The 25,420-nt window shown below is 43.6% G+C and overlaps 3 protein-coding genes across 4 annotated transcripts in view; all 3 read left to right on the top strand.

The window, feature by feature from the left end:
- The first annotated feature begins 624 nt into the window (after positions 1–624).
- On the top strand, positions 625–3,188 carry LOC124666799. 2 transcript variants are annotated; one of them, XM_047204128.1, is made up of 2 exons: positions 625–737; positions 1,281–3,188. In XM_047204128.1, the coding sequence occupies exon 2, from the start codon at positions 1,368–1,370 to the stop codon at positions 2,916–2,918; it is 1,551 nt and encodes a 516-aa protein (XP_047060084.1). In that variant the 5' UTR covers positions 625–737; positions 1,281–1,367; the 3' UTR covers positions 2,919–3,188. The 2 variants fall into 2 exon arrangements, with proteins under 2 accessions (XP_047060084.1, XP_047060085.1); XM_047204129.1 differs by having other exon boundaries at positions 629–737; positions 1,278–3,188.
- LOC124666798 overlaps positions 631–25,420 on the top strand; it is a 58,986-nt gene continuing 34,196 nt past the window's right edge. Inside the window, exon 1 of the mRNA XM_047204124.1 lies at positions 631–737. The gene's annotated coding sequence lies outside the window, so the exon portion shown is untranslated. The remainder of the gene's footprint in view (positions 738–25,420) is intronic.
- On the top strand, positions 3,298–4,429 carry LOC124666800 (copper transport protein CCH). The gene is made up of 3 exons (XM_047204130.1): positions 3,298–3,633; positions 3,777–3,852; positions 3,948–4,429. Exons 1-3 carry the CDS (start codon positions 3,628–3,630, stop codon positions 4,073–4,075), a joined length of 210 nt encoding a protein of 69 aa, XP_047060086.1. The 5' UTR covers positions 3,298–3,627; the 3' UTR covers positions 4,076–4,429.

Here is a 25,420-nt window from a genome sequence, read left to right on the forward strand (position 1 = left end):
GCGTGCAGCCCACCCCTCCAGCTCTTCTCCAGGATCTTCCCCTAGTAAGTCCACACCCCCTGCTCATCTTGGAGACGCGTGCTCTCTTCCCCGGCAGACGGCATCAACCCCAGTGTGCTCGATCTCTCTCGCGCAGCGCAGGCACGGCGAGGATGACTCGGCCTGGGACTTTGAAGTTCCATCCATGACGTAGGATTAGACTCCACACTAACTAGGCTTGTACTGTATCGCCATGCCCCCAAGCTTGACCGGCTGACTTGTTCCATCGGGCCGGCGCAACAAGCACTTTTTTTTCGAGATTGAACAACCACTTGTTTCAAGTCCCGTCGAAGTGATGCACTTGTGATGTTTCAATAGTCAAGACTGACTGCTCGAGTAGAAGGTTACAGCGATGTTCCGGCGAACCCGAAGTCCTTCGCTCACAAGGAAAGATTTTGTTCCGGTTGTTTGAGTCAAATACCACCCCAGGTGTCGTTCGTCAAGATCCGCGTCCCAGTTTAGCTACCTGCTTGCCGGCCGGCTACCGCTTTCCCCTATTTCAGCTCCTCTGCAGCACTACTTCTGTAGCTCATCACAACTTCAGAATCCCTTGGTTCCCCCCTTTATTCAATTGTACTCCACCTAGGATTCTCGGAGCCTGGTGTGTTCTGAATTCGGTTGATCAAGTGAGCAGATTTTCGTCCAGTTCCTGCGGGCTGGATATTTGCTTTGATTGGTGTCTCCTCTCCATCTGAGAGGTATGTTCAGTTTTGACATGGCTCTGCTTTTTTTTTTCAGTTCATGCGTACTGTGCTCTTTGATTCAAGAAATGGAAGATTATTCTATAAGAATACGAATTTGGTGGGGATCTATGCTTTTGAACTTCACAAGAGCCAATATCTGTTATGATCAATGGATCTCATACATGTTGGTGTTTTCCCCTAGATTTTTGCAGCACATAAGTTAAAAAGTTAAAATGAATATTTTTGGTATTTCTTTCACACATCTCGATCATACAAGGTTGAATTGACTTAAATGAAAGAAGCCTAGTGGCCAGTGGACATGCTCATATACATACTAGTACATGCCTTCTGATTAACATTTGAGATATGACACCTGAACAATCTGTGTGGTGCGACTACAGTTTTGGAGAACTTGATACATGTTATTGCGTTTATATCAAAAGCTTCATATCATAATTCATAGCATATTTGTGGTTCCACTAGTATGCACTCGTCCTACTTAAAGTCTGAAATCCACGATTCAATTGTAACCCTCTTTTGTTTTCAATTTGATAGCAGCTGCAATTCCTTTGAGCCACAGCTTGAAGATCATCATCCTCTGTCCTTAGACAGCCAAAAGTACAAAGTTCAGCCACACATAACAAAATGAGTCACAATATTACCGAGGATGATATAGAAGACGTACCACGTTCAGATGCAAATTCACCAATTTTGACTGAATATCACATCACGGTTCCTGCTCTACATGACGGACTAATGCAAAAGGAAGATCATCATGAAAGACGGCTTCTGGATTTCCTCAAAGCAACTCCTTCTGTGCAATGGCTAAAGGAAATAAACCTTTGTGCACCACTGGGAAGTTTTAAGCTACCATCGATCGGCATCCACCGCTATCTCCATGTCCACTTCGTCAGAAGAATCGAGTGGAGCACACTCTTCACCATTTGCAAGAACCTTCTCAAGCATCCTCTGAACATTGCTCTTCTCATCTGGCTGCTCTGTGTTGCCGCTGCTGGTGCCATGTTAGGACTGCTCCTGCTAGGATTGTTGAACGAGGCATTTCCTTCCAAGGCCTTGAGAGACCACTGGATAGAGATCGACAACCAAATCCTCAACGCCCTTTTCACTCTCATGAGCATATACCAGCATCCCAGCTTCATCCACCACCTTGTTCTCCTCTGCCGGTGGAGGCCAGAGGACGTCGCCGACCTTAGAAAGGTTTACTGCAAGAATGGCACCCAGCGGCCTAATGAGCGAGCACACATATCCTTCGTGGTGGCCCTCCTCCACATCACTTGCATCTCTCAGTACGTTGACTGTAGCCTGTACTGGGGCTTCCCCAGCAGATCACGTTCCGAGTTCGCCGATAACTTCTTCTTCATCCTCGGAGTCACTGCGCCTGTTGTTGCGGGAGTGTACACCGTATACAGCCCTCTAGGCAGAGACGTCGATGATGCTGCCTCCTGTGAAGAAACCAAGCATCCTTACACAACAGAAGTCGAATCGGCCGAAGCAATAACAGTGGTCGGCAACCCGATGTGGGCAGGGGAGCTGATCGACTGCAGCGAGGATCCCACGGCGTGCTACCTATCGTTCCTGTGCACATTCTGCGTGTTCGGCTGGAACATGGAGCGGCTCGGGTTGGGCAACATGTACGTGCACACCGTCATGTTCCTGCTACTGTGCGTCGCGCCGTTCTGGGTGTTCAACATCACGGCACTCAACATTCACGACTACGTGCTCAGCGACGCCTTCGGTGCTGCAGGGATCGTCCTGTGCTTCTTTGGGCTTCTGTACGGGGGTTTCTGGAGGATCCAGATGAGGAAGAAGCTCGGGCTGCCCAGAAGCAGGTGGTGCTGCGGCTCAGCGTCACTGACGGACTACGTGCAGTGGCTGTTCTGCTGGCCATGCGCGCTTGCGCAGGAGGTCCGCACGGCGAACCTGTACAACGTGGAGGATGGTAGTTTCTACGGGAAACTGGTGGACGGTGGTGATCCAGAGAGTGGACCGGCATCGATGGTTGCGCCAGAAGTGCCGGTCTCGTTTGGAGTGCGAGAGGGGAACCACGTTGTTGTCAAACTGGCGATGGAAGGCGAAATGATACAACCCGTCCAACCGGTGGTAGAGTCTGGACGGCAGAGGCAAGCTGGTGATGAAGAAATTGTGGCAAATGGTAGCAGCCAGCTAAAAAGTTGACCCACAGCTGTTGGATGGTGACTGATGTTGTATAGTATGCGGAAGCTGACGAATAGATCTTCCTTTTTGGGATTGATGTCATCATTTGACATTCTTATGCTCTTGGTTTGTCATGTTCTCTTTTAGGACTTTAGGTCGTTAGTCATTAGTTAGTCCATTTCTGATCAGGTCAGCTACTGGAACACTGTAACAGGTGTCATCTACTCATCTTTTCGTGTTCCTTTTTATAAGAGAAAAAAACCTCATATGATTACTATGAGGCTCTTACTATGATAATTATGAAATATTAAATCACCATGTTGATGCCAGAAAGTAAGAACTGACTAGTGTCGTGTTTAAGCCTCCGACTGACGAATAGTGCACTAGGTTAGGCCGTGTATACCAGTAACTTCAGAAGGAATTAGCTGGAACCAGTTCAAAAGGAGATTCTTACTCATGTATCTGGTAGACTTCGGCAATCTGTGCCCTTTCCAAGTGTGAAATGCCTGCCTCTTTGAAGACAGCTTTAAAGTGAACCGATACTATGTGCTTTATCATTCACGGTGGAGAACAAAAGTTGCCGTTGCTTGCAGAAAAGTGAGAGGTACAGTTGTAGTATATAAGCTTCAGGATACAGAGACATAGCCATCTCTACTTCAGAGCTGCCTGAGAAGTCGTGGCTGCACCTGCACAGTACCTAGTAGGGTCCTGTTCTACTCGCTCGGAAGCCATGGCTGTAAGTTACTACTACTCAGTTCTTCTGTTCATGCAACAGTATATTTGTATCTGAAGTTCTGAATTATTGTGCAACTAGAAGTAGAACATCCGTATCCTTCTCTACAGCTTGAGCCTGAAAGTGTATTCACATGGCAACTGCAGGTAGTGGAGTTGAAGGTTGGGATGCACTGCGACAGGTGCATCAAGTCGATCAAGAAGGCGATCAAGACGATCGATGGTAGGGAGGCCTTTTATCCACTCAATAGTCGATACAAACAGTCACTTTCCACACCTGCATATATATAATTAACGAGGCTTATGGCTTACGTGCAGATATGGAGAGTTACCAACTCGAGAAGGAGACGAACAAGGTCACAGTGACAGGAAACATTACCCCAGAGGAAGTGGTCAAGGCTCTGCAGAAGATCGGGAAGACGGTATCCTACTGGGGTGAAGAGTGAAGACTAGAGCACAGGGGAAGTGGTGAAGGCGATTGCAAAACATGAAGACGGTGACATGCTGGTGGTGAAGAGCAGAGCGCATGATAGTTAGCTAGGTATTACAGTATTAGCTCGTGTGTTACCATGAGATTCAGAAGCTACTTACACGCACCCCATATCGAGTAATTTTTGGTGAGTTTCTGTGAAATGGGTTAGCTGCCCCATAGTGCTTGTTGAATCGATGGGAACATCTTCTTAGAGGAAAAAAAAAAAATCTTCTTAGAGGATGAACCCAGCTTTCGCACGTTTTTGACGGGAAATTAATAATGGGTATGAAGTATGATAAGCATCATTTATATAGCCTTTTTCCTATTACTTCTGGGACATTTGCTTGAATTTTGGTAACAATACACTGCCAATTATGGATGCTATAATGGTTAATATGTCCAATTGTACAAGTTTACATGCTCCAAAAATATTTTGCAGATCGGTGCGAAAAGGCACATTTTCTTCTCTGTTTTGGACAAGCTATCTATGCACCAATATATCGAAGGGCCTAAACGTGAAGGACAAGATTACAAGGATTAATATGAAGAGAAAAGGGCCATCTTGGAAAGAAAGAATGAAGAGTGAAGGGCCAGATTGCAAAGTGTCAAGGGGAATCGGGAGTAAAATCCCTAGTTGGAGCCCCAAATTGGGCGTGCCTGGCATCTTTCCCTAACCCTCACCTTGCTCCACCTCCAGCCGGCCGCGGCGGCGGTGAACCTCGACGTCCAGCAAGTACCAGCCCTCCATCACCACACAGGGATCCATCCCTTGCCCTGCAACGCATCTCCATCGACCGCGATGAAGGCGACAGCGACCTGAAGCTCTTCTTCCTCATGATCCCTTGATGCTGCTGCTCTTCACCGACGAACCAGGGATGACGATGACCGTTTCCTTCCTCTAATCTCATGCTGCTCTGAAGTCCTAATCTCCTGCTGCAACTATAAGGTCTTCACCAACTCCGGCACCAACATCCTCTTCACCAACCTCAAGATGCATCTGGGTTGACCCCAATCGCTCTCCCTCAGCCTCTCTTTATTCCCTGAAATTTTCTCTTAATTACTGTTGCCTAGTGCTGTGATTTGTTTCAGTGTATTCACCTGTGTTAGTTTGGCAATTGATCTGTTGATCTGTAAGACTGGAACGTGGCATGTAACAATCTACTTGTGTGTGTTTTTGCTCGTCAAGTTTTGCAGTTCAGAAACCTGTGTTGTTGGTTATAATGTGGCCTGTAACATTGTCCTTGTGTGTACGTACTAGTCTGTCCCTAGTGTGCTTCATTTGGTGAAGAAACGTGCTCATTTTCCATTCATGTGATGTATTGATCGTTTTGTGCTCTGTCCCTTTCCAAAATTGCTTCTATCCCAATCTTAATTGTTTGCTAGTGAAGTAATTTACTATTACATGTTTGTGGCGTGCAAATATTTTGTCCCTGTATCTGAAGTTGCTTCTGTCCTCAATCTTAATTTTTGCTTGTGGTGTTGCTAATCTTTATTTTAGTAAACCTGCAGTATACTTGTTTTACTTAAAGGAAAAACCCAAAAATATTGTCTCTTGCTTTTATTTGCAAAGCAAGTGATCGAGTAGGTTTAGATTCAATTCCCTTGCAAAATTCATCTCATTCCTGTGACCTAGCTGTAGCCGAGCATCTTAGTCGTCGCCTAGTCCCTGTGGAAAGAACGACATCCACTGTCTGTGGGCGAATATTTACCCTGTATATACAGTTGATCAAAATTGGCGCCGTTGCCGGGGACTAGCGTCGAACAGTTGAGTTAGGCTATAGACCAGGTCTTCGTTTTTCTTTTGTGAATATTATTAACATCTAACCCTTGTTCTAGTTATTTTCCTGTGCTTCTCTTTCTTTTGTGCAGGTTCTAGTAGAATCAATCTCATTCGTGGATATGGCTTATTATCACGGACAAGTGAGCACTTCAGTGAACAATATAGAAAGTCTTCAAGAACAGATAAGTAAGCTATCTCAAAATTTGCATCAATTAGCTTTGCAGCGAGGTATAGTTTTAGAGGATGGGCCTGGCTGTTATGATCCTTATTCTCAAGGCCATCCCTATGTTGTTCCTACATGCCATATTTGTGGATTTCAGGGCCATACACCCGCTGATTGTCAGCGTGGTTATCCTCCCACTCAAAATTGTGTAGGTATGAACTTTGCTCAACACCAGGGTTCATACCACAACAATTATTCTGCTGGATGGCCTGAGAACCCAACTATGGCATATAGGAACAACAACCCACCTATCTCATCATTTCCTCCTAGTTATCCAATGCAGGGGTTTAGGTACGAAGAGGAGAGCAATTGTTCACCACAACAATTTTATCCAGCCTCTATTCATGTACCTCAGCACGAGGAGATGCTTCCAGCAGTGTTAAATGGTCCTCTGTTTGGTCAGCCATCAACACCTCAAGTGCAAGCACCCACAAGAGAATTTGATGATGAAGAGAAACTTAGTTTGTTGTCTCTTGAGTTCAACTGGAGCACTGAAAATGATCCCATGAGGCCAGTCATTATCAAGGAGATGAAGAAGATCAAGGATGGGAGAGATCTTGTGGAAGAAATGAAGAAGATTGAGAAGAAAATGAAGCTCAGTAACATTATCTCCTCACAGCTTGAGCTGGAGTTGAGTGCACCAGAAGTTTCCCTTGATACATGTGAAGTTCCTACACCTTCACATGTACCTGAGCAAACCAGCCAGAGTACAACTGAAGCTGCCACACTTGAAGAAGAAAGAGTTGCTGAGATTGAAGAAGAGAGATCCCAAACTTTAGAGGAACGAGAGTCGCAATTGGAATTCACAAGCGACCTTGTTGAAGGCCCAATACCTATTACTCCTGAAGATGTGGTGGATATGAATACAGAAGACTCATCCGCTAGGGTGGCGAGTCAAGAATCTGAGAGTCAAGTTGAGTTGCAACTTGTCATGCAAGAGAGTGCTTATGCAGGTTTAACCATTCCTCTTAATGACTCGTTTCTCTCTGATTTCTCTGCTATTGCTTTGCACTACATCATACCATCACTGAAGAAAGAATTGACTATTGGCATGTTGCATTGTGATCATGCATATCTTGATAATGAAACTGCTATTGATGCTTGTCATGATACATATATTCCTCATGATAGAGTTCTGCTTAGAGATGCATGCTTAGATAATGCTCACTTGTCCCATAATGATAATTGCTACCCTTCTTATGACACTATGCTTGCTGTCACTCATAATTCCTACCATGTGCTTTACTGCTATAATTATATCATTGGTTACTCAATTGATGATTTAGTGGGTGTGAGCCCTATCACTTGTGCCAGTTGTTCTTTGTGTGAGTGTACTTTCAGGATTTTACTTGTGCACCACTCATCGAGACCAAGCATGGTTCGAGTCGACATCCCATGGGATCCTGGTGGATGTATGGCATGGTGATGAGGAGCAAAGTTGAAGAGGCATGAGGAGAAGAGTGAAGATAGCGGGAAGAAAAGAAGTAGGTTGTAGAAGGATGTGAGGTGCTGTACATATGAGCCCGGTGAGCTGTGCTAATTCCTTTCATTGTTATTCCTTGCCACATTTTCTACTTCTCTCATGTCCACCGTAGTTACTTATAAAAAATTCTTATTTCGCAAAAAAAAAATCATATTTTGTGAATTGAGTCTGAAATCTGAATTGTAACCTATATTCCATGACATTTCAACACTTATATGCATGTCAAGCAAGTTATGTTGTTTACTGCTAATTGGATTCATAACATTACTTTCTGGTAAATTTGAATGTTCCAGAATGAAACTTGTTGAGAGGATTTTGAAATTTTCTTCTTTGCTTGAGAGCCAACCAACACTGAACCCAGCTGAATATGTTATCCCTGGATATTATATTTGGACTGTGGGAATGGGTTGGTAGCTATCATTCTGCTAGAAATTAACTAACTAATCCTGAACCAAATTGGGCCCATGTGATCTCTGGATTGGATGTCTGACTTTGGCTAAGGATTCTAACATGTTTTCTTCTAACTAATATTGTTTGCGCTAACTCAACTCCTGTGTTCAGCTGGGTGTTGTGTCCCTGGACAGAGCACTTGGACTGAGAGGTGGAGAACAACTTTCTAACACCTCTGAACTTAGCTGGGTCCATGTGATCCCTGGATCGGATGCCTGGACTATTGGAATGAGGACTAACCCATGCTTGTGACCCTGCAAATAACTGTTGATACCTATTTGTTTTGTTTGGTGCTGGGAAAATGCTTGTTACCTGATAAGAGCAAAAAGAAGAAAATCAGTGCCAAATTTGAGTGTGTTCACTAATAAAAGGAGCAATGGAAATTGTTTTTGAGTGATCATTTCATTTTGCCAGATTTGACTCATTTTCATTCTTTAACCTCTAACTAAAAGTTTTTGCATGTTGATTGCTGGGTTTTCTAGTAAAGTGGTAATTTCAGTTCCTGCCCGACAATAAATTCTGCCTTATTCATATCTTACATTCAGTAATGTTTTGAATCCCATTTTCAGTAAACAGCAAAGCTTGCTTGGTAGTCATATCAGTTTTGCTAGTGTCATTCTGAATCTAGTTTACTCTCTCAAGGGTTTGCATACTCAGTTTTCATTTACCTTTTACCTTTACTTGAGGACAAGCAAAGATTCAAGTGTGGGGGTATGATAAGCATCATTTATATAGCCTTTTTCCTATTACTTCTGGGACATTTGCTTGAATTTTGGTAACAATACACTGCCAATTATGGATGCTATAATGGTTAATATGTCCAATTGTACAAGTTTACATGCTCCAAAAATATTTTGCAGATCGGTGCGAAAAGGCACATTTTCTTCTCTGTTTTGGACAAGCTATCTATGCACCAATATATCGAAGGGCCTAAACGTGAAGGACAAGATTACAAGGATTAATATGAAGAGAAAAGGGCCATCTTGGAAAGAAAGAATGAAGAGTGAAGGGCCAGATTGCAAAGTGTCAAGGGGAATCGGGAGTAAAATCCCTAGTTGGAGCCCCAAATTGGGCGTGCCTGGCATCTTTCCCTAACCCTCACCTTGCTCCACCTCCAGCCGGCCGCGGCGGCGGTGAACCTCGACGTCCAGCAAGTACCAGCCCTCCATCACCACACAGGGATCCATCCCTTGCCCTGCAACGCATCTCCATCGACCGCGATGAAGGCGACAGCGACCTGAAGCTCTTCTTCCTCATGATCCCTTGATGCTGCTGCTGCTCTTCACCGACGAACCAGGGATGACGATGACCGTTTCCTTCCTCTAATCTCATGCTGCTCTGAAGTCCTAATCTCCTGCTGCAACTATAAGGTCTTCACCAACTCCGGCACCAACATCCTCTTCACCAACCTCAAGATGCATCTGGGTTGACCCCAATCGCTCTCCCTCAGCCTCTCTTTATTCCCTGAAATTTTCTCTTAATTACTGTTGCCTAGTGCTGTGATTTGTTTCAGTGTATTCACCTATGTTAGTTTGGCAATTGATCTGTTGATCTGTAAGACTGGAACGTGGCATGTAACAATCTACTTGTGTGTGTTTTTGCTCGTCAAGTTTTGCAGTTCAGAAACCTGTGTTGTTGGTTATAATGTGGCCTGTAACATTGTCCTTGTGTGTACGTACTAGTCTGTCCCTAGTGTGCTTCATTTGGTGAAGAAACGTGCTCATTTTCCATTCATGTGATGTATTGATCGTTTTGTGCTCTGTCCCTTTCCAAAATTGCTTCTATCCCAATCTTAATTGTTTGCTAGTGAAGTAATTTACTATTACATGTTTGTGGCGTGCAAATATTTTGTCCCTGTATCTGAAGTTGCTTCTGTCCTCAATCTTAATTTTTGCTTGTGGTGTTGCTAATCTTTATTTTAGTAAACCTGCAGTATACTTGTTTTACTTAAAGGAAAAACCCAAAAATATTGTCTCTTGCTTTTATTTGCAAAGCAAGTGATCGAGTAGGTTTAGATTCAATTCCCTTGCAAAATTCATCTCATTCCTGTGACCTAGCTGTAGCCGAGCATCTTAGTCGTCGCCTAGTCCCTGTGGAAAGAACGACATCCACTGTCTGTGGGCGAATATTTACCCTGTATATACAGTTGATCAAAGTACGATGTATCTGTCGTCCGGATTCAGGACACAGCTACACGAGGGTGACTGTGTTATCCTGTCACTTGTTGGGACTGTTTTAGTTCTCATCTTTACAATATATACATACTGCTGGTTGATTGATACTAGTATCTCTTTGGTGGCTGCCTCGAACCATGCCACTCCTTATCTATTCAGCAAGTTGCATGGTAGCAGCAACGTTGGCCCTTCCAGCACCTCCGACATCGATCCAGCTATCCGAGTCAAAGAAAGGCGGATCGAACGGGTTTGAGTTTTGAGGGGAATCAAATCCCATACAAGCCAAAATCCCTCCTGCTCCTAATACTTTTCAAACCACTCCAATCCACTTTAAAAGTGGATAAACCGAACATGGCCTGGTGGAGATCAAATCCATTTGTAACCTGTTAACCTGTATGGCCATTTTTCAATTTCATCCGTTGAAACTTTTGGTTGCTTTGGCTAGTAAAGGAACCAGTGGTCGGATCCAGGTACGGTGAGGACATATATGGTAACAGGAACACCTTGCACGGAGACAAGAAGCCATGAATTAGCGCCAAAACACCTTCCGGTGCACCGCGATGAAGGTGACAACAGACGACCTGAGATGGACGGATCGATGTGTGGATTCACGCCACGACGAAGACCTGTTCGTGGTTCAGAGTTCAAACCAGCGATTCTCACAGGAAAACGCCATGAGTTCATCCGTTCGTTTGCTCTGAATTTTCTTCTCTGCAGAGCGTGTATCCGCGTAGATACATCTCGGCAGGCTGGCAGCGGCATATGCAGCATTGCTGTCTCTCCGGTGGAGGCAACGGCCTGGGCCGTGCATCATGCATGCATCTTCCCCCAGGAAAGACGATTTTTCTCCGCTCCACCGGCGCCACCGCGGAGAAAAATCTGCACCGGTGTATCGCGCCGAGTTCAGATGCAGTTGCGTTGCGTCCCGCTGTTCTCCTTGTTCTTTCTGCCGAGAAAGCTCCTCGCGCGATTACGTCCTGCCGAGGGAACGTGCGCTGGCATATAGGAGAGAACACGTCAGGACTTCGTCGTGTGCGTACATGGCGGTTTGGAGCCATGGCACGGCTGCCACGGCACCGCCTCGATCGTGCGTGCGTCTGCATCCGTGTATGCCCCTACACAGTGGACTGAAAGCAACGGCTGCGACAAGCATTGCTCAGGTTCCTGGCGAGCGAGGAAACAATTCATTAGCTAGAAACATGTGGGCAGGATGTAGAGTACATCGGTCGGTCAAAACCATGATACTACTATCGTTGATCGGAGCGCCTTCCAAGAAAGCTGGGGACCGGAGACGATGATGCTCCCTTCTAGGAAGGAGGCGGCCGGGGTGGAAAAGACTTCAGGAAGGAGAAGCCGGTAGCGGCTCGCAATCTCATGGTCATGGAGGTGTATATGGCTCACCCAAGACCGCTAGGCAGCACCGCACAACGGAGGATCATTTTTTTTACAATAGGAATATATTAATATCACGAATATATCATTCATATCAAGCAGATGCACATAAAAAAGAATTGCAAAAAAGAAAACACCTCGCTATAGTGATCAATTCTTTATAGCAGTGTACCAAACAACCCAAGACAGCACCAGGAATTAATCTTCCCAAAAATGACATCTCAAAAAAGGAAACAACATACCAAACAAAAGAGGAGCGCATTGATGCTAACCAAACACCGTCTGGAACGTGAGCCCGTGGACCTGTTGTGTCTTCACGACCGAGGCTGATTTTGTGGAAAAATGTTTGGCTAATTAGCAATTACTTGTAAATTCTCGTGTGAACAGGGTTTGTACCGTAATTTAAATCTTTGCACCGGGTCTTAAAGAAAAACTTCTCCAACACCAAACTAGCTTCATTAGATTCGTGGCATAATATGTATTTTTTAGACTTGGTCAAACTTAAAAAGTTTGATTTGGTGGAAGCAGCGTCTCAGATCCGGGGTGCATATGCTTCATTTATTTTAAATATATTTAAAATGCATTTTAATGTTAAAAAATTCTATAGAAATTGTCGTGCGCGGACATGTTCACAACCTATGTGCGCACCAAGTGTAAAAAATACAAAATTTGATGCTACAATAAGGGTTTGCACGAGACCTTTTTTTGTCTTTCTTCCACAGAGCACCAAAGTTGTCATTTTTTCTCGAAAGTTTAGGTGCGCACATAGAATGCATATATGTATGGGCGAATCGCCCCGAATTGTTCTCTCAATACCTTGTTGAAAGTGTGCATAATCTTCTAAATGTTGCACTCAGGAACATAAAAGATATATTTGACCATGAAAAATAAACAAAGATCCAATGATTCAAGTACAAACCCCTTCGATGTTACTTTCTATATTCTAGAGTTTTCATTATTATTTTTAGTTATCCCTTCTATTTACTTTGAACAGATATACATACACATGCTGTCTGGAAACAACGGCCAGCTTTAGAGCTCCCGGCCATGGTATTTATGAAAATTAAAATATATACGAGAGATCGCGAACTTCTATACCCAGTTCAAATTATTCTATTAAGATATGAGATATTCTTTTAGTTTTTTCACAATCTAGAACGAATTGGGTTGCCAAGTATTTAGAACGAATTGGGTTAGCCAAGTATTTAATTACGGGGTAATATCTCGAAAATGAGACATCTAACATCACTTCGCAATATATGAATTAAGTTTAGTGCGTGTGCGTCTTCCACAGTCAATGTTAATTGTATAATAAAACATCGAATATTTATCTGCTATATTACTGGTTCTTTTTGTTAAGTATAATTTTAAACAGCGATGGTTAAGATATATGTCGAGAGAATAGTAATGAATATGAAGAAGTAAAAAAGTATGGTATAAAAAATTAACAAAACAATGGCATATGAAATTAGATGAAGCTTCACGCAACCAACCGTAGTTGGTCGACATGGTTGGTGCGAACAATTTCTTCTAATGCGGAAGTCAGTGTATATTACTGCAACTTAGTAGACATGTTCGGTAATGCGCAATCACGGTACCATTAACCATTGGATCAATAACCAAAGTTGGGAGCTGGACTTGATGGTTCCTTTGCATACTCGAAGCTATTATGATACGGCCTTTCATCTTGATACATATGTTAAACCATTTGCTTCACGATATGTTGATAACCCAATATGAGACTTTAATTATTGGTAAACACTAACAATCGGGGTCCGATTGGAAACGAATGCTCGAACCTTCCCGATACCGTCGATCTTATCTCAAAATGAATGTCCGTCTGTGCCCCTACCCCACCCCTCTACATTAATTATAAACGTCAATTCCGCTCATCTCTCCCCTCCCCGCAGCGCACCCCTCCCATCTCCGCTCCCCTCGATCTGATTCCTCGCCACCCCCAGACTCTACTCTCCCGAGTCCAGCCCTCCACCTCAACATCTCGTATGCTGGCACGCATGACGCTCCGCCACGTAGAGACGTCACCAGGGCATAACTAATTGGTGGTTGGCGGCAGTAGGTATCGGTGACAAAAAGATGTCGCCGCGGCGGAAGCATCCGTAGACCAGGCCGTCAAGCCTTCAATCCGGCCGAAGTAGTTGGTCATTGTCTGCTTCCAGCGCTCACAGGATCACTCTCATATCTCTCTTATGAAAACATGATTCAGGAAATAAGGTAATACGAAACTGAATTGGTCCAAATGTGTGCATTGTGTATTTTTCCTGCATTTTTTCGGACATTTAGATCCAAATAGTCCTTTGTATGTGCAGTTGTGATATCAATTGTACACGCGACTTAATGAAGGGCTGGGCCTAGGTAACTTGTGATCACATCTTCTCTCTATTTGTGTTTTAGATCTTTGTGAGGTAACATACTAAGTATTGTTGATGATGCTTTCTTCGTTACAAAATTATGCATCCACGTGTTTGCGGCAAGCTACTTTTTCCTTGCTTCCATGTACTGTCAGGGTCAGCTAATTTTTTGTGCATTGCAAGTGACCTAGGTTCCAACTGCTCATATTTTTTTTTTACTTTCAGGTTTAAAACCTGCGTAATCCTTTACAATTCACCTCTTGGACAGGCCTACTTCACTATCAACCAGATCTTCGGCTAGTGATGCATCCATGATGCTTCATAACATCGCCCATGCCGCTCCAATCCCCTGCATCATGGAGCAGCGGAATCAAACATGACCACCATCTGATTGAAGCACTATGACAGTTTGAATGAAGCATAGTGGCCATCCGAAGGAAGCGTGCATAATCATCCGGTGGCGTCTGAAGGAAACACTACCACCATTTGAATGAAGCACATCGACCATCGGAAGGAAGCAGGTCAAAATACTTGTTAACCTCCATCCTATATTAATGCTCCTTTTCTCGTTTGCTGTATATTCATGATGTCGCATATTACTTTGACATCACAATATTAAGAGGGCCAAATCATCTCTGAAAGTGCATGGAGCCTCCATGTATAGTTTTGATAATTAATGACAATCCCTATGAACTAATATTTGTGTTGATTTATATTTATAGAATTTGTCCATAGGCAATGCTTGAACCACATGCTGACTTCAAGGTTGCAAGAAGAAAAAATGAAGAAGATCCAGCGCCAAGTATGTCTTGAAGAATAAGATTAAGGCGAACGCTAGGCCTCGGCTGACCGATTTGGGGGGGGGGGATCGGTCGTGCATGGGCCATCGGATGAGACCCGTGTGACCGTTCGATGCTTTTGTAGGGAAAACGTCGCTTTCCGTTGTACCTACCCAACCTAGAGATGTCGCTTTTTTTTACAGACGTCACCCACGTTCCCTCCTCCTTTTCCTGCTAGGCGTTGCTTTGCAAATGTCAAACAGGTTCGGTCTCCTCCATATAGATTTTTTTGTGGATGGAAGAGAAAACTCACATCTGATCTTTACAACAATATTAGAGATTGATTTACAACAAAAATTTCCACAATTTCCAACAAAAAATAGTAACAAAGACAACATTAATCATCTCTGAGAAATCTCTTTACAACAATATTAGAGATGGATTTACAACAAAAAATTCCACGGCTTAGACAATTTTAATCACATTTGAAAAATCTCTTTACAAAAATATTAGAGATTAATTTACAACAAAATATCCCACGGTTTCAAACAAAAATAGTAATAAAGACAACTTTAATCACATCTGACATATCTCTTTACAACAATATTAGAGACTAATTTACAACAAAATTTTCCAGGGTTTCCAATCAAAAAATAAACAAAGACAACATAAATCACATAAAATTTCATATGGAGAATCCCTTTACAACATAATGCATAGATGTTTCTCACAAAAATCACCTACATTTTCAACAAAAAATTCACATTGCAAAACTTACATTTGGTGGGGAGGCGGCGCCGGAAGGGGGAGCTGCAGTGCTGCACCATCTCGAAGCCACCGAGATCGTGGTCGAGGCGGCGCTCCACCTTGATGTGATCCTCGCGCTCCTCCTCTGCGTCGGTGTGTGGGGACCTGGACCTGCGAGTGGAGACGGATGGAGCGGTACCCATCCACGCCTCACACATCCTTGCCAATTCCACCAGTACCCTTCCTTGCCGGCGACAGCAGCGGTGTCGACAGCAGTGGTACCCAGGGATCTAATGTAGCCTTGCAACGCCGGCGGCGAACAAGAAGAGGAACCGGAGTGGTGGAGCTATATCTCTCATGGGCAGGCGGTGGCAGCGTATGCCTAGCCAGCGGCGGCGGCGTGCATGGTTGAGCGGCAGCGGAGGCACATCGCGGTGGGGCGCTCGTGAGTGCGATGGGGAACGGGGAGACGGACTAGTGGAGGAGGAGATAAGGCTTGACGAGTAAGGTAGTGGGCCCTCTTATGTATGCCACGTATGGGGACGCGCGGCGCGAGAGGACACGACCGATTACTAGCGATTCAATCGGTGGGCGGATTAGAATCGTTTTCCAGTAAGTGATCTCTCATATATGTCTTCAAGACATCAATAAGACGAAGAAAGAAAAAATATTGTGCAATTTCAAGATGAGCAATCTCCAAGAGATCTTACTTTTGAAGATTGTTGCCATCCATATGGTGATCGTAGATATGTGAAGATGTACTGAAGAAGAAACTCTCCCATAGCGGATTATGGTGGAGCAATCCGCAATACTTTATCAAGCAAGGACAATCATGAAAGGTGTTCCATCTTGCGATCACATCATCTAACTCAAGTGAAATGTGCAAGGTTAAGATTTGCACATCGGTTGGTCAAAACTATGATAGACTACTATCATTGATCGCATCGCCTTCCAAGAAAGCTGGGGCTGAAGATCGTAGACGACGTTGCTCACTTCTAGGAAGGAGGCGCACGGGGTGGAAAAGACTTCATGAAGGAGAAGCCGCTAGAGGCTTGCAATCTCATCTCATGGAAGTGTATATGCCTTACGGAGGACCGCTAGGCAGGACCGCACAAAGGAGGAGCATATTTTTTCGACAATGAGAATATATTAGTATCGCGGAGATACTAATTACACCTAATTTCTGGAACAACGCAATATCCTATGGCAATACGGATGCGCACAGTTTATAAAAAGAAAATATACTTGCAAAAAATAAAATTCCCTTCATAGTGATCAATTTCTTGTAGCACGGTAAGAAATACTCATCGGCAGAAATCCATCTTCTCAAAAAACGACGCATTCACAGAGCATGGATGCTGACCAACACTGTCTGGTAGCGTGAGCCCGTGGACCTGTTGTGTCTGATTCCTATGTCTTGACGAGGATCGATGCCGAATTATGAAGAGATATTTGGGTGATTAGCAATTAGTTTTAAAATCTTTACATTGTGTCTTAAAAAGAGACTTCTCCAGCACTAAACTAGTTTCATTAGATTCATCTCATAATATGTTAGACGCTGAAGACATTTTTTTTATAAACTCGGTCAAACTTAAAAAACTTGATTTAGTGGGAGCAGAATTTTGGATTTTATTTTAAGTATATTTAAAATGTATTTTAAAATCTCAAAAAATTCTGTATAAAATGTCGCAGGGACATGTTCACAACCTGTGTGTGCACCAAATTGTTTCAAGAAAACCAACCTTTTGTGTGGCATGTGTAAAAATACTCCCTCCATCTCATGAAACACGTCAGATGTTTGTCTAAATTTGAATATATCTAGTTACTAAATAGTGTGTAGATACGTCCGAATTTGGACAAAGTCCCGACATTCTTGGTGGGATGGAGGGAGTATAAAACTTGGTGCTACAATAAGGGTTCCCATGAGACATACCATTTTGTCTTTCTTCCACAGAGCACATAGAATACACGTATGTAATCACCCCCCCCCCCCCCCCCCCCACACACACACACACCCCCAAATGATTATTTAAATACTAGTACGTTGGAAGGGTGCATAATCTTCTGAATGTTGCACTCAGGAACAAAAAAGATATATTTGGCCATGAAAAATAAACAAATTAAGATCCAACGATTCAAGTACAAACCCCTTCGATGTTACTTTCTATATTCTACAGTTTTCATGTTTTTTTAGTTATCCCTTCTATTTAGATACACATGCCCTCTCGAAACCACGGTCAGCTTTAGAGCTCCCGGCCATGGCATATAAGAAAACGAAAGTACATACGAGATCAAACTTGTATCCCCAAGTACACTAAGTAGTTCGAATTATATTCTATGAAGATATGATATATTCTTTTGGTTATTCTACAATCTAGAACGAACTGGTTTAGCCAGATATTTAATTGAAAATGAGACATCAAAAATCACTTCCTCGCAATATATGATTTAAGTTTAGTGCGCGTGCATCTTCCACAGTCAATGCTAATTGTACAATAAAAACATTGAATATTTATCTTCTATATTACTGGTTCTTTTTGTTAAGTATAATTTTAAAGTGCAATGGTTAAGATATATGTCGAGAGAATAGAAATGAATACAAAGAAGTAAAAAATTCTAGTATAAAATAATAATAAAACAATGCCATATGAAATTAGATGACGCATATGAAGGTCCAAGATGGCTCCTTTGCGTGAACATCCATGCCCGGTACATCTTCGTCTACCTCACGAGGTCGGAAGAGCATGATAGGGCGGGGGAGGGGGAGAGAAGATGTACATGGAGTTCATGCCGATGGGGGAGTTGGCTGCTGGTTCGAGTACTTCCGGAACAAACACTCCGCTTACTTTAGGCCCGATCACTCCGCTTCAGCTCGCGCCGATCACTCCGATTCCTCTTGCCCCGACCACTCCACTTCCTCCAGCTCCAATTACCCATGTGCGGCGAGGAATGAGGATACCCGTTGATGTCGAAGTGGAGGATCTCCTTGATCCGGCCTCGCTCGCGTACTGGGGCACGACGACACGCACCATTAGGCTTAGCCGAGGCGCCATTGCACTTTCTAGGTTTTGGTTGCTCGGTTCTTTCCCGTTTGGGAAATCAGCGCTCCTTGTTTTTCCTCTTCTAGATCCAAAGCAATTGGCGTAGTATATACTTGGAGAACGATACTATGTAAACCTAACGGGCCCGACGGGCCGTGTAGCACTTACAAATTCACGGAGGCTCTTTCACGTCTTTTCTGTTTCATTTTCACTCTTTACTTTTTCTTCGGCTTCTTCTCTCGTTTTCTGTTACTATTTCATTTTTTCATTTTATTTTAATTTCATATTTCTATTTGTATCTATTTTTAGTTTCCGCTTTTATTTTGGGGTAGTACAGGGATATATGAGTATGAACCACCGAACATTTCTTCAATCATGAAGGTTATTTAAATTTGAACCTTTTTTAAAATCATAGTTTTTTAAACTGGATATATTTTTAAATTATGAACAATTTCTTCAATCTAAAACTTTTTCCCAGCGAACATCTTTTTTCAGATCTGAACCTTTTCCCCATTGAAAATTCTTTAAATCCAAATCTTTTTAAAATCATTAACAATTTTAAAAAATGGAACATTTATCATGAATATTTTCTTAAATCTTAACCATTTTTCCTAGTGAACATTTTTTTAAACACAAACTTATTTCGTGAACATTTTGTAAGTATGAGCCTCTTTTTCCACTGTAAAATCTGAATCTTTTTAAAATCGTTCAATTCACAGTCTTAATACTTTGGTGTTTTTTTTGTACATGTACTAGGTTAGCCACCCAGACATTATGAATCACTTCTTTTACAAAGCCCTTTTTCTAGTAACTTAGCTAGTTCCTTTCCAATGGTGTGGTGCTTCTCCTCTTCAAAGTTGTCATAGAGGTTGTTTCATTGGCTTCACACCGGGGTTGATGTTGAGTGGGTGCTCGACGAGTTTCCTTGGTACTCCGGTCATGTCGAAAGGTTTTCACGTGAAGATATCTTTATTTTTTTGCGGACTAACTCGACGAGCGCGCTTTCCTATTTACGATCGAGTTTTGCTCCAATGACTACTGTTTTGGAGGAATCTCGGTCCACAACATCTGCATCTTTGAAGGTAGGAACTGAGGCGGAAACCTTGCCCTTGGTCGGAGAAATCTTAGCTGGATCGGTCTTGCTCGTGATCTCCTTCAGCTCTTCTCCGTAGAGGACAGATACAGTGAAGGCGTATTTTTACCCTCTTCACCCGAGCCGCCTTCAAGTTGCCACGGACGGTAATGGTACCGTTTGGTCCTGGCATCTTGAGCTTGTTCTAGATTGGTGTGGGTATACTTCATAGGTGTGCCATCGACAGTGCCTGGATCCGGCAAGCCCGGGTGGCCCACAGACGGTGATGGTGGCGTATGGCCCATCGGGTAGCCCAGTTGCTGTAGATCAAGAAGGATGAAGTCCATCCCAGGATCAAGAAGCCGGATCCACCGACCAACTCAAGTAGTCAGATCCGGCCTAGCCCATCAGGGGTAGCCGGATCCAATACGACATATAAGGAAAGGCGGATCCTTGACGTGCACGGCAATGTAATGTACCGTAGTTAGGCAACTTCTATTCCGGCTAGGACTCTCCATGTAAACCCTAGATCCGTGCGTCTTTATAAGCCGGATCCCGGGAGCCATAGAGGCACAACCACAACTCATTGTAACAACGCACAATTTCACTTCTATTATAAGCATTGCATTGCCTAAGGATAAATAAGTCCTGATCTTAAGTACCACAGACATGATGTGTCTAGGTTTTGCCATTGCCATTCTTAGTAAGCACTATTAGGTAAATTTCATGGAAACACAAAGCAGATTTTGTGCATTAGCTGAATTTCATGGGAAACGTAATAAAGACTAGGAGGACTCACCCTGAACTCCTTTGCGCCAGGAACGAGCATTGTTGCCATGCAAGTCTCCATGCCATGGCTATGAATCACAGCCCCGGCTCCTCGCATTAGATAAGACTGCAGAACATAAAGGAAATCATACAACATGCAAAGGGGATCTGAAACAGCAGAACGAATAAAACAAAGGAAATCCTGACGACCTTCATGAACAACAGAGGTGCGCAGTCTGAACACTTCGGGTGCTTGTGTGGCCATGGCTTTGCTCGCGGTGCAGAAATGATCTTGCCATCTGCTGCCATCACGTACATGTCGTCTGCCACCATCTGTTAGAATGATCTCCACACGTTCGAGCCCAATGGCTAGACGTAACCCTTGACCACGCCCTGATTGGGGGCGTCCAACCGATCTCTGGTTGGTGGGCCCCTGTCACATCACATGTGCTATATATACAGTGGTGGGGGCGGTGGCACACGTTACGAGGTTGACCGGAGTGCCACTCGCCCCACTAACACACCCACCGATTAGGGTTCGCACAGTGCCGACGGGAAGCTCCGCCGCCACCACTCCTCTCCCGACCTCACGCCATCACCGTCGCCATCACCACCATGTCGACTTCGACAGGTTCGTCGTCCTCCAGGGATAAGGTAAATGCTCACAGACCCACAGTACATCTCTCTACCGGCACAGATCCTACACCCATCGATCTAGCGCATTTAATATTGGTATCAGAGCACCAGTACTAGATGGTAGATCTTTGTTTCGTGTAGAATAGATGAACAGAAGTTGCAAACCCTATCCCTAGATCGTTCAAAGATCCCCACCGAATTCGAAACCCTAAGCCTAATTCGAAAGAGGGGAAGTGGGGAAAAGGAACAGACCGGCCGCAGCTGCTGCTGCCACGCGGTGGCCGGCAAAGGGCGCCGCCGCTGAGCCGTTTGACGCCGGTGCACCCACCCTCAGGTGCACGCACGCGACGGCAAAAGGGTCAGAGGGGCGCCACATTTCTTCATCGCCGTGAATCTCCGGGTTCATGACGTTGAGGACGAAAGTAGAGAGGAGGACGGGGTGCTCGTCGCCGGCCAAGGGCTGGGCGGCGCCGTCCGCCGTCTTCTACCTAGCCGACAGAGAGCTAGGCTCTCGGGTTCAGGTGGTGGTGAAAAGAAAAGAAATGGCAAAGATGGGGGAGGAGCTTCGAGCTCTGCTCGTCGCGGGCGAGCCGCCGGGGCCGCGCGCGCAGGCGGGAGGTGAAGCCTCCGCGCCGCCGTCGGGGGAGGCAGAGACAGAGAGCCCCACGGGGGGGAATGTTTAGGGTTTGGGGAGAGAGGCCGGACGCTGCTGGTTTTGTTCCAGCGAGACGCGCGCTCGACCGTCCGATTCATCGGACGGCCGGCGTCGCTCCTCACGCGCCGAAGCAGGCCGCAGGCCGGGGTGAGCGTGGGCCGCGCAAGCAGGCCGGTGGGCAGCGCGGGGGTGAGACAGCCCGTCCGCAGAAGCAGGCCGCTGGCCGTTTTCGGCACGGGAGTGAAAGTAGGCCGTGGGCCAAATTTCGGGTTACAAACAGTTTTTCTGTTTAATCTTTATTACAGAGGCATTTTTTAGGCACTTTTGGGTCAATTTTGGCCTAATTTTGTCCAAGTTTTTTATGAATAAATAGAACCAACGCGATATTTGTTCAGAAATTAAAAGTGAAAGATATGCCTCTGAAAAGTTTAAAAGTTTAAAGGGTAAATTCACAGTTTCCGTTGCATATAGTAAAATAGTAAAAGAATCATTTTTGTCAAGTTTTTTCCTGAGCAAATTGAACCAACGAGATATTTGTTTTAGAAAATTAAAAAGTAACATAGATGCTTCTGAAAAGTTTAAAGTTTAAAGTTTGACTTCAAAATTTCCGCTGCAAATAGTTAAGATGCATTTTCAATTTGGAAAAATGCAAAAGTGATGATTAAAATTTAAAAAGTTGCTTAAAAGTGATTGTTGAAACAATTATGATATGTCATTTTATGACTAACGTTATTGATGGCATGATCATGTTTTGTTTTAATAACATGTGCAAAAGTGATGATTAAAGTGATTATTGTGACAAATATGGTTATGTTATTTTTGGACCAACGTTATTAATGACATGATCATGTTTTGTTGCAATAAGAGGTGCATTTATCTCTATTTCTGTCCAACGGTGATATAGATATAATTGCACAAACAGTTGTATGTTCTAATTTTGACCAACGTTGGATTATTGCATGCAATTGTTGTTATGATCTCATTTCATTGTAGTTTTAAAGGAGGATACTACTTGATAAGTTGCATCAAGGATGTTCCAACCCTCAGAGGTGACAACTACACTGAATGAAGAAAGAAGGTCGATTTGTGCTGAGGTGGACTGGATTTTTCCCCACAGCCGGTCAGACCAAAAGATCCAGTCAGAAATGACAAGGATAATGATGTTGCATGGCAGTATAAAATGTGGCTAAGTGCCATTTATAAAGAATATAATTGAGAACGCTATTGTGAGCTCAATTGCAGAGTGTGCTTCCGTAAGGGAGTATCTTGAAAGAATAAAGAGTCAGTTCACTTGTTCTTCAAAGATATGTGCGACCCAGCTGCTGAAGCAACTGGTGACAGAAAAGTACACATGGACAGGAAGGACATGGCAAGTGTGCCATATGTTGTAATAATGCTTATGTGGGTGTTGTCTATGTGTAATGTGAGTGAAAGAATGTTATCCGTGTCGGAAAAAGAACAAAAGAAAAGAAAAAGAACTGATGAATCATCGAAATTATGGCATTGTCGCTTAGGCCATATTTCGAGGGGGGGAATAGAAAGACTCGTCGTTAAAAATGATATTCTTCCTCCATTAGAATTCTCAGACATAGAACAACGCATCGATTGCATTAAAGAAAAAATTGTAAAGCAAATTAAAAAGGGTGCAAATCGATGCACATCAACACTAGAAATAATTCACACTGATATATGTGGACCATTTCCTGTGAAAAGTGTGGATGGCTATGATTCGTTCATAACATTCACGGATGATTACTCCTGATATGGTTATATTTATCCAATAAAAGAAAGAACAGAAGCATTGGATAAATTCAAAATATTCAAAGCTGAAGTTGAAAATCAGCATGATAAAAGAATAAAGATAGTCGTGTCGATCGTGGAGGGAGTACTACGGTCGACATACTCCATATGGCCAAGTCCCTGGACCTTTTGCAAGGTTCTTACAGGAGACTGTAATAGTCGCCCAGTACTCGATGTCGGGCGAACCTCGGCAGAATGGGGTAGCTGAAAGGCGCAACCGTACCCTTATGGATATGGTGCGCGGTATGATGAGCTATTCCACCCCGCCATTGGGATTGTGGATTGAGGCGTTAAAAACCGCTATTCACATTCTAAACGAGTACCAAGCAAATCGGTGCCCAAAACACCGTATGAGCTATGGACAGGGAGAGTGCCTTCTCTAAACCACCCGAAAGTGTGGGGGAGCCCTCGCTGAGGCCAAAGTATTCAATCCAAATATCGCAAAGTTAGATACCAAAACAGATCAACTGCTATTTTATTGGCTATCCTCGAAAAGTCAAAAGGTTATCGTTTCTACTGTCCAGAAAAATTCACAAAGTTTGTGGAAACGAGACATGCTGTTTTCTTAGAAGACAAAATGATGAGGGGGAGCATGGTAGCTCGGAAAATTGATCTTGAGGAGAAGAGGGTGCATGCACCTAATCCGATGACTCAGGAGCCATTTTTTGCGCTACCATGTGCACCTGTACCGACGATCCCTGCGATTGTGGTGCAAGCGTCTGTTGTGACTCCACCCATGACAACGATGAGTGAAAATTCGGAACCTATCCGTCAAGAGCCGAATGAACCATTCATTGAGCATGAAAGGGAGCACAACAACCACCTCCTGAAAAGTACAAAGCATGACTTGTGGCAAAAGGATTTACACAAAGAGAAGGGATAGATTACAATGAGACATTTTCTCCAGTCTCATATACTTCCTTCAGAATCATAATGACACTAGTTGCACATTTTGATTTAGAGTTGCATCAATTGGATTAAAGCAAGCCTCCAGACAGTGGTATCTAAAGTTTAATGAAACAAGTAAGAGATTTGGATTTAAAGAAAATATTGAGGACAATTGCGTTTATGCAAAGTTTAAAAGAGGGAAATATATTTTCCTAATCTTGTATGTGGATAATATTCTGCTTGCCAGCAGTGATGTTAGTCTACTGCAAGAGACAAAGAAGTTCTTGTCCTCAAATTTTGATATGAAAGATCTTGGTGAAGCGTCATATGTTTTGGGCATAAAAAAAATCACCGAGATAGGAACAATGGAGTATTAGGATTATCGCAAAAGGCTTATTTAGAAAAGAATCTAAGTAAGTATAATATGCATAAGTGCAGTGCCACACCTGCCCCTATAGTCAAGGGCGACAGTTTTGGGAAACATCAAAGCCCCCAAAATCAGTTCGAGCTCGATCAAATGAAAGCGGTTCCATATGCTACGGCTATTGGAAGCCTACAGTATGCACAAGTGTGCACTCGTCCTGACTTAGCATTTATCACCAGAGTACTCGGTAGATATCAAGAAAATCCAGGTTTTGAACACTGGAAAATGGTAAAAAAGGCATTGCGTTATGTGAAAGGCACAAAGAACTACATGCTAACATACAGAAGATCTGATTCCCTAGAAATAAGAGGGTATTCGGATGCAGATTTTGCGGGGGATAAAGATGATAGAAAATCCACATCCGGATATGTATTCACCCTCGCAGGGGGAGCTATTTCGTGGAGAAGCTCCAAACAGACGATAGTTGCATCATCCACGATGTATGCAGAATTTATAGCATGTTATGAAGCCACGGGGCAGGCATTATGGTTAAAAAAATTTATACCCAACTTGAAAGTGGTAGATTGTATTGACAAACCGCTAAAGATGTACTGCGACAATGAGCCTGCAGTTATTTATGCTCACAACAACAAGTCGAGTACAGCTACGAAACCGATTGAGGTTAAGTATTATGTTGT

The sequence above is a fragment of the Lolium rigidum genome, chromosome 6, assembly GCF_022539505.1.
Source record: "Lolium rigidum isolate FL_2022 chromosome 6, APGP_CSIRO_Lrig_0.1, whole genome shotgun sequence".
In the NCBI taxonomy this organism is placed as follows: domain Eukaryota; kingdom Viridiplantae; phylum Streptophyta; class Magnoliopsida; order Poales; family Poaceae; genus Lolium; species Lolium rigidum.